Source organism: Gouania willdenowi, chromosome 1 (assembly GCF_900634775.1).
Source record: "Gouania willdenowi chromosome 1, fGouWil2.1, whole genome shotgun sequence".
Lineage (NCBI taxonomy): Eukaryota > Metazoa > Chordata > Actinopteri > Blenniiformes > Gobiesocidae > Gouania > Gouania willdenowi.
This window is the reverse complement of record NC_041044.1, coordinates 11,130,162-11,140,087: the sequence shown is the minus strand read 5'-3', so window position 1 is coordinate 11,140,087 and position 9,926 is coordinate 11,130,162. Positions and strand designations below refer to the sequence as shown.

General features: G+C 35.9%; 1 protein-coding gene across 1 annotated transcript; it reads right to left on the bottom strand.

Annotated features, from left to right (window-relative positions):
• Positions 1-543: 543 nt before the first annotated feature.
• Positions 544-7,078, bottom strand: LOC114467852 (hemicentin-1-like). Its single transcript, XM_028454328.1, has 7 exons — positions 6,803-7,078; positions 4,084-4,288; positions 3,564-3,639; positions 3,007-3,145; positions 2,600-2,929; positions 2,288-2,518; positions 544-1,113 (listed from the first exon to the last, which is right to left on the bottom strand). Exons 1-7 carry the CDS (start codon positions 6,855-6,857, stop codon positions 1,043-1,045), a joined length of 1,107 nt encoding a protein of 368 aa, XP_028310129.1. The 5' UTR covers positions 6,858-7,078; the 3' UTR covers positions 544-1,042.
• Positions 7,079-9,926: the final 2,848 nt, after the last annotated feature.

Sequence of the window (9,926 nt, the reverse complement as noted above, 5' to 3'; positions counted from 1 at the left end):
TGTATTCCTAATGTTAATTAAGATTGCTTTCATTTATTTTAGAAGGTTTTTTGTGTTTATGTTGAACATTATGCTAGTTTTTGTACTTGAGCTGTAAGGGAACATTCTAAGGCAAAACACAACCGTTTTATGACGCTGAAGCCACTTTAATTCTGATCTTTGATTTTGAATAATATTCAGGTTGTTTTGTGTTATTTATTTCACAATTACTTGTAACATTTTCAGTTTCTGCTGGTCTCAGGTAAATAAACTGGCATTGAAAGAATTCTTAGTGTTTCAGTCAGATTGGTGTTTGTAAAGACTAATACTGAGCAGAGTTTAGTACAGTGAATGTAAATGATTAGAAACTGTAGGATTGGATACAATAACATTTCATTTATCAGAAGCTTTTATCCAAAACAATGTTAATACAGGGGCACAGTTGATCAACAGTGGATTATTATATTAAAGTAGCTAGTAACGGTAACTAGTTACTTTTTTTCAGTAACTAGCACAACATTGTTCACTCAACTAGTCTGGGAAACTGATATTTTTTCTCTCTATTCTGTTCTCCTCTTTCAGTCAACTAACCCCAACCAGTCGAGGCAAATGGATGCCATCTCTGAGCCTGGTTCTGCTGGAGATTTCTTCCCGTTAAAAAGAGTTTTTTTCTCTTTCTACTGTAGCTGATGAATGTTCATGTGGAATTGTTGTTTTCTTAAGAATTTTATATTTTGATAAGCACTATGAGATGGCTATTGTTGTAATTGGCACTATATATAAAGTTGAATTGAGATAAATTAGAATTATTGTGGCAAAGACAGAAAAATTTAAATACAATTATAATTGTCCAAGAACAAATGGAATTTTTCTGAAGAGGCCATGCAACTTATCAGTTAACTGTTTATTTATGTATTTATTTATTTTTGGAAAAACATGTGGTTTACGCTAAGAAAACCCTCCAAAAGATTGAAATTCACAAGAGATGTAGAAATTACATTGTAGTGAGTCCACCTTGATGACAGGAGTTGTTCCTCTAAAACGACTGCTCAAAACTGTTGGTTTACAGTTGGGTAAAGATCTGAATGAGCAAAAGTGTGATTGAGAAATGTCCATTGTGGATGTTTGTTTTTCCTAAGGGGAAATAAAAAGACAACTTTATTTTGACAGAAGATTAAACTTGAGTCAGAGGATGGGTGAAGATAATTGTATACTGAACAAAAATATAAACGCACAAACCCAAAATGCTGAGTTAAATTGATCTATAGTTAAATATGCTCACAAATAAGTGTTTTATTGATGTACTGAATGATTTGTTTTGCTCAATTCTAGTGACCCACTTCCCATTGACCACGCCCTGCGAGACTATACACTCATTGAATGTTCCAACTCTGAGTTGCATAGAGCAGTGGTTCCCAAACTTTTTGTGCCCAAGGCACACCAAAGGACAAGTAAAAATATGAAGACGCACCTATTGTGCAAAATAGCCTTTATAAGACGTATTATCACTCATATCATGTACAATATCTGTAAATGTGCATAATTATTTACTAATGCCAAATAAAATGTGACAAAGACAATTATATTACTCACGAAATATTTATTAATGAAATATAAATGTAGGTAAAGAGTTTGCCTCTGTATTATGAAATTAGTTTATTACAAAGTTGTAAATTAAAAATATATATATTTTTGTGTAGTTGTATATTGCAATAAAATGATGTATAGTTGTCACAAAATCCCACGGCACACCATTTGGGAACCACTGGCATAGAGCATAACACAGAGTTGGTCAAGCAGCGTGGTTGAGAAGTTGATTCAGAGAGACTGGCAGCACTGTGAATTGTCGTGAAGAACTTTGGGATGTTCTGGATCAGCGAGTCAGACAACGTGTTGCGGTTCCAGGAAACAAGCTCAAGCTTGCAGGAGGAATGGGACAACATTCCACAGGCCACTATTGACAATCTGGTTAACTTTATGCGCCAGAGATGTACCGCTTTACGTCATCCCAATCGTGAACATACTTGGTACCAAGTACTGTGAACTCTACCAACTGACTGCTGGTGCGTTTAGGCTGTGATTACTCATGGATTGTGCACAGTAAATTGTATAAGAATAAAACAATTGTTCTGTTAAAATACTTCCAAATTGATAAAAAAAAATATATATAATTTAAATTTACGTTGTGCGTTTATTTTTTTGTTCAGTGTACATTTAAGACATGAGATTCTGTGACTAAAGAGTTCTGATTTCTAAATAGAAAATATTCTGAAAACAATATTCTGGTATTAATGTGACACAAACTTACCACTGTTCACAATGATCTCAACGTCCACTGTGAAGTTCTTTTCTCCAAACAGTCCTTTAGTCCAGGCTGTGTATTTCCCAGCATGTTCTATTTGTGAGTGAGCAGGAAGGTCAACCACCTGTCCATCTCTGATCCATGTCACCTGAGGATGAGGATTTCCCATCACCTCACACTTCAGACCCTCACCCTCTTTCACCTGCAGCTTTCTTGGACAAATCAAATGTGGGCCATCTAATGAAGTAAAATACACCAGTGTGAGCAGCAAACTTCAGTGTAAGAAAATGCATTGAAGACATTATTGGATTTACTGACATAGAACTTTGGCAGTGAGCTTTTGGGATGCCATGACTGGAGGAGGCTGTGGTCCTTCAGGTCCAAGCTCTAGCCTAGCTTCACACCAGTACTGAGCTTTATCATCATCTTTACTTGGTTGGATGTCTAAAGTGAAAACCTCTGTTACTGAAGACTTTCTGGTGTTGTTGGACTTTCGTTGTCCCAGTATCATCTGCTCTCTGTAGTAGATCACAATGAGTTTTTCAACAGGTGCCACATCATGAACTGTGCACTGCAGAATGTATTGATCACCATCAATCATCATTCCCCCATCATCACTAAAGCTGATGGACACTCTGAGTGGAGGCTCTGTAGAGACAGACTGAAGAATCAGGAGTAGGAAATACTCAATGCCCATTACAATATACAGCATAAGGTTAACTTACTGTATACTATCACAGGTAACTCAATGTCACACTTCCCACCCTGTTCAGATAAGGCATAGCAGGTTGGTTTGATGTTCCACTTATCAATCTTGTCAACACTCCAAACCAGAAATATATTCATTGTGGGTTGAGGAGCTGCCTGCAGTGTGAAAAGTAAAAAAATAAAAAGCTGCAAGTTATGGCAATTTAAGTGTGCAATACAAAATTTTCCTGTAAATGAAAGATTTTAATAAATACATTTGCCAAGCGTAAATACACTATTGTCCTCCGTAGCTCATCCCACCAGTACTTGTTTCTGACCAATGTTTTCAACAATGAAGAAAAAGGTCATTCAAGAATTTATTTGTATCAACTTACCACTAGAATGACACTCAAATGTAGGCTAATGTGTATTGTAAGCTGAATGTACGAGTAACTCTTCATATGTATTCAGAACTGCCTACTGTATGCTTCACTCAAACAGTTCATTTGGCAACACCTTTATCTTTCACTTGATAATTGTCATGTTTTTTCATTCAAGCCATATAAAGTCATTAATAAATGTGAGTTTTCATTACCATTGGAACTTCCCAGCCTAGAAGAGGAAAGCCCACCCCAGATAATGAGCAGTTAGCTGTTAGTGGATCTCCAAACCTTCAAAATAAATGAAAAGAAATGGACACGTTTCTGGACTTGTTGCAAGTCTTTCAGAGTGAGAAAAAACACATTTTACACACTCAATCACATCATTTAGATTAATTATTTGATTTAACCTACAAGACAATGGACAAAAAGAAGAATGATGTATTTAGAGAAAATCAAGCAAGACAAAATCCACTGTAAGCCCTTTAATATTTGAATATATTTTTACAGTATGGTTGCAAAGAAAGCCTTGGGATCCCTTGAATGATTATTAGACATAGGGTTATATGTACATTTTACATGATACCATCAACATAAGATGTAAATATTTACCACTATTATATCACTTCGAAAGTCCATCTCTAAACACAATGAATAAAATTGAAGCTTTACAGAATTTCTTTTTATTTTTCTATTTGAGTGGTTGCATCATCCCAAAAACTACCATTAACATACCTGATCACCATGGCCGAGGGAGATATTGTCAATGAACAGCTTGCATTTTCTCTTGGCTCTGCAGAGTTGCTGCTGTATGGAAGGATAGAGGATGGGATGCTGGCAGAAGGAGCAGGTAAAGATTTGTGGGTTGTTAGGAAAGGAGTTGAAATTTGGGATGGTATATGTGCAGCATGTATAAAAATGGAAACTGGGAATAAGGTGGCTGAGGTCATAGGAGTGGTCAGAGAAATAGAAAGGAAGTGGGACACAATAAAGTACTTAGTCAAGTAAACACAGTCATTCTCCAAGGGGGTATTCTCAGTTAAACTTTCAAATCAGCCTCTGGGCAGTTGGATTACACTTTCCGTTTGCTTTTTGGTAGAACATAATGTGAATTTTTAGCTTTATTTAAAAAATATAAGTATTTGATTAAAATTTTTTAGAGGGACAATATGAAGTGCTTAGCGGTTTGCATTTTATTTGTCGGTTTTAACTTTTTTTCAGCAGATAAATGACTGAGAACCAGTTCTTATTTGCATGTTCCCCTAGAGCCTGTTTTGGGTTACTGTACGCAGTTTTCCCCCCTTGATAAAAACACATGGATGTCAAATTCACTCGTGTTTCTCAGTTTATACAGCAAAATTGGCATGTTTGGGATGAGTTGTCTTTAAGTTTGTAATAAAGTCTGAGTTGGGCTCAGTTCTTAGAAAACCTCACAACCCCGGATGGAGAGAAAAGATGATTCAGATTAACATATGAAAGTTATTTCATAACATCAATATAATTGGTTATCTAGTGCATTTATAAAAATTCACATTAAACGTTTAAGTAACCATTTTTATTTTCTTTCTTCTGTATTAAAGTGTATGTGTGTGTGTGTGTGGGTGGGGGGTGGGGGGGGGGGGGGGGGGGGGGGGGGGGGTCAGGACAATTACAAATGATTCAGTGACTTGTGGGTCCTTTGGGTGGTAAAATATGTCCAAACTAAAACACAGGGAACAAAGCAGAGTACACATGGAAAATATTTATGATGATGATGATAATAATAATATAATCATTTTTAGAAGGGCTTTTCATGAATAATTACATAATTTATGCTACTTTCTTTTTGAAAACCAGAGTACTACCCCAAAGACACCCTTACTGTTAATCTGTAATATTCAGCTTTTTAGAAAAGTATCTTTATGTTTCAATCTACCTCCTGTAATAAAAAGCTAGACATGGGTGTGATTCATCGGCTACCAAAAAAGTTTGGTATTTTTCTTTTGCATTGCTAATGTATGGGTTTGCTTGGACTATGTAAATGATTTCCATAGTTTGTTTACAAGGAGAAAAAATGTCTCCCTTCATGTCTATAGTGGTGCATATAGAGAAACATGGGAGTCATTTCCCCCAATTTTACACAATACAGGCAAAGGCCAGTTTAATTGTGCCATCTTGTGAGATAATATTCCTTTCAGCTGATTTTTGTTAACCATTGTTTCATCGTGTACTGAATACACCCAGTGTGTTCCTTTAAGGAAGGAAGGACACCCTGCCCAAGTCAGAAGAACTCACTCCTCTTTTCAATTGACCATTGTTCCAATGAATTCTGAGGTCATTCTCCTGCCTATCAGATGATCTCATTTTCAGTGGGCACACCATCTGTCACAACTCAGTAAATCTTTCCCATGATGACCTGTAAAGTTGGAGGGCTGAGAGATCTGCTGTAAACAGTGAGTCAATCACCAAACAAATTATACCAATTATTTTATCAAAAGAGAATTTGAGGTCTGTTGCATAACCTTATCATCGGGACTAGATCATCTGATTCATCTTATTTTACTCTTCCCTAAATAAATGAGCTTGCATGATGTCAAGTTTAATTGAGCTTATCACGACTGAAATCTATCTGGCAAGTTTTTATATCTGAGTAAAAATGCTAACCTTGACCTTAGTAATATATTACAAAATCCTAGGACATATTACAGCCAGATTTCACTGAAAACATTTTCTTAATTGCTTGAGGGGACTGATTAGATTTTGAAGTACACTCATATAAAGTGTGTGACTTTGATTGCCAGGCACTGTGATGACATGCAACAAGTGATGAACTAACAATGAGTTGAGGATATACACAACCTAATGCTAATGACCAAAGTGGGAAAACATAGTCTCACAACCTGGAGCAAGCTTATATAGAGGATAGATGCCATCATGAATTAACAGTGAGACAATTTTAAATACAGCACATGTATTGCATAAAATGTATGTTTTTTTCCTCCTGAAAGCTTAATAAGATGAAATGATAATAAATCTAACGCTACTGTTTAGCAAATAACCAACTGGGATAAAGATGTATTTCTTTTAACATCTAGGAGATTGTTCAGAGTATCATCATGTCTGAACCAAAACTGTCATTAAAAAAATCAGAATAGTTTTCTGATTTGAAGATCTTAGGGAGAATAAACTTTTCTGCAGTTTTTGTGTTGATTTGGTTCCAACCACCAGCTTTTTAAGTCTTAGGTAAATCTTAAATAAATATAACTCATATGTACCAGTAGTTTTTTTCTGAGTTGTATGGGATAAACTTCCTGATTTTTACCTCTTCAGTCATTATGTCTTCATATCATTAATGCTATTTGATTGAGTTGTCCAATTATTAACATGTAGACCTAAAACCCAGAGCCTTATAGTCATTCCAGAAAATATTGTGTGAATTATTAGTTCAACATCAGCAGTTTCCATGTTTACTCACCTGAGCCAAAGAAGTGACCCATCAAAAGTGTGATTGGCCATCCAGGAGCCTGCATCCTTCCTTGGCTTCCCTGCAGAGTGTGACTCTGATGTGGTTTCTCTAATAGACTCACTGTGATCACTGTGTAATGTTGGTAGTGATACAGCCAGAGAATTCTGAGGAAACATAAGGTACTTTAGCTTTTTGTAGATGCATGTGCACGTGTGGGTGTGCATGCATGCGCGTGTTCAAAGCTGATGATCAGGCAGTTCCTTTGCTTTGGTCTCTAAAATCCACCATGGGCGTTTGCTGCTGGAATATCGAGGGAGGAAGGAAGGGAGGGTCAAGAATTATGTGGGTTGTCCTGGAGTGTGAAGGACCAGTACGAGTGTGGGCGTAAACACATAACTTTCAGCTTCTTAGGGAACAAGAAATATCTGAACCATGGCATTATCTCAACCTTTATACTTCTTGTTAAATTAGTATTTATCTGTTTTTTCAATGCCAGAAAAGTATGAAGCTATAGATTCACTACTATATTAACTCAAACTTTTCAAAACTGCTGTGTTACGCCCCTGGTCTAGAAGTTTAACATATTTCACGAAACACAGGGATTTGTAAAAACAACATACAAAACTCCCATATAAACTTGAACACAAAATTACTAAAAAAAAAAAAAAAAAAAGTGAATAAAATGGCAGCTCACCCCTACAGCTTCTTTACAAATAAAACAATAATTCCAGTTAAGGTTTAAAGCACTGGGTAAAACAGGTAAACCACACACTAATGCAGAACTGAAAATGCTTGATAAACAAGAAAATTACACAGCACTATGAAGCCAGATAATCAAAATGAGGACAACAAGCAAGGGAGAGCCAATGCAACAACTAATGCTCAATTCTCTTGTAGGGCCACCACTGGGGAGAACCAATCAGCTTCCTCTGCATTGGTCAGTCCCTGCTGACCTGCTGATTGAGGAAACAATGTTAAATTGTGGGAGAGCTCTCACTCTCCCACCAACACAGAAGACACACAATACGGCACGAGCCATAACATAAAAATTATGAATATCTTTCCAACTTCACCGTCAGGTATCGGACTCCGAGTTAAATGGAATTAATCTTCACCAGTGACTTCAATGCAGTCGCCAATTGGAGGGGTGGTACTTTCCACACTGATGGATCAGGACCTTTGTGAGCCAAACTTCATTGCCTTTGTCTCAATAATGAATGCACACACAGGCCGATGCTCAAACACACTTAAGACAATTCACAAGCAAAATTTAAGATTTACACGATAATTCATGATAAATACTCACACACAAATTATAAAACACGTAATTTGTGGATATATTTGTGGATCTGAAAAGCATGTGAAAATCTTAAAAACATGAAAATCTGAAAAACACATTTGAAAATTGTTGATATATTTGTGAATATTTTTAAGACAAATCTCTCCCCATAGTGAAGAGGGGCGAAGGCCTTCTTCGGTGCAGCTTGTTGGAAGTCCACAATCGGAAACAGACACAGCTCACCTTCAAAATAAAGCTGCACATTTTTAATTGTGTTAGCTGCGTATGTTTTCATTGAGGAATCTGAATCTGACAGCAAAATAAAAACTTACAGTAAAATGGTCAACACTGTAAATCAGTATTTACTTTGATATGAAATGCAAATATTCTTCTGTCGGCTAAATGGTTTATTAGCTTTATTAGTTTGTTTTAAACTAGTTTCCTGAAGCCTCGCTGACTTTAAGTTATTTTCATAATCAGTTAGCAATAATTATATCTACAGTAAAGGATGCTTGATCAGCACACCATCTGTTGTAAAAATAGGTAGTTAATTAAAAATAGCAAATTTATGCTAAATGTATAGGAGGTGTTCATGTAATGATCAGAACTTTTTTTCTATTAAAGCATCAAAATAAATAGTGCCAGGTGTAGTGGTTTAATAATAAGTTACCATTTATATCCAAAATAACCACATGTTGTCAGGTCTATCTGAAATTAGTGGTTGTCAGTAAAAAGGACATAATAATGGCGCTGTGCTGCGTTTAATTTTATCAGCGGATTGTATTTTTCTTGATGCTCATGTGGCCATACCAGCCTGTCTCATTCAATCTCGAAAGCTAAGCAGGTCTGGTCATGTGTACAGATCCCAAGCAAATTTCAGAAGTTTACTGATCTATACACTCCTTCAAACTCAGAAAGAGACTCACCGTCTCTTCTGGACAGCATAAAACACAAGATCCTACTCATTGATGCAAACTTTAAGGATATATGTGACTCAGACATTGAAATATCTGATCTGGTTTTTGCAGTAAAACAGCTGTCTCTCGGGAAATCACCCAGTCAGGAGGGGCTCTCATCACACTTTTACAAATACTTCTGGGAGGACATTAAATTTAGACAAATACATTTCTGAGGACCACCATAAAACAAGGCCTTATTTTGCTGTTTCCTAAAAGTGATAAGGACAAAAAATATTTGGACAATTTAAAACCTATAACTTTACTTGTGTTATTGCCAATAGACTGAAAGATGCCCTGTCACAGATTTTTGAAAAGGTTGTTCTATACTTAAATACATCAGGCTCGTACGAGATTTATTAGACTATAAAGATAAATAAGAAGTTGGTTATATTTTATTTTTGGATTTCTGTAAAACATTCAATCAGGTGGAACACCCATTTATGTTTGATACCATGACCTTACACTACTTTGGGTTTGAAGAGCCTTTCTGTGGAGTAATAAGGATGCCATATACCGATATTAACAGTTCTGTTTTGCTTCCCTTTCGAACACACACAAAATCAAACAGTAGCAGAATTTTAAATAATAAAAACAGATCATTTAAAATCAAAAGGACAAAAGTAAATAACATAAAGCCTGGCCTGTGTTCCACAATATCAGTAAGTATACTGTAAATGTAGTGAATATTGTATATTATTTCCTAAATGTGGGACAATCTTGTTATATTTCTTTCTTTTTTTCTTCGAACTTTCCTTCTGTTTTCTAAAATACAATAGATTAAAAATACTTTTTTTTATTATTGATTTAGATCAACAATGAACAGCAACCTTGGAGTTAAAAGCAGTGCCGTTTTAGAGTTACATCTCCGTTCACGCCAATGGACCGTTTTTTGGTT

What these genes read in the sequence shown, in the direction of transcription:
- LOC114467852 (XM_028454328.1), bottom strand. Translation starts at nt 6,857, where the DNA reads ATGCAGGCTCCTGGATGGCCAATCACACTTTTGATGGGTCACTTCTTT. An exon ending in CCCTCGGCCATGGTGATCAG is followed by an intron (nt 3,640 to 4,083) that starts GTATGTTAATGG and finishes TTTATTTTGAAG; the next exon opens with GTTTGGAGATCCACTAACAG. An exon ending in GTTACCTGTGATAGTATACA is followed by an intron (nt 2,930 to 3,006) that starts GTAAGTTAACCT and finishes CTGTCTCTACAG; the next exon opens with AGCCTCCACTCAGAGTGTCC.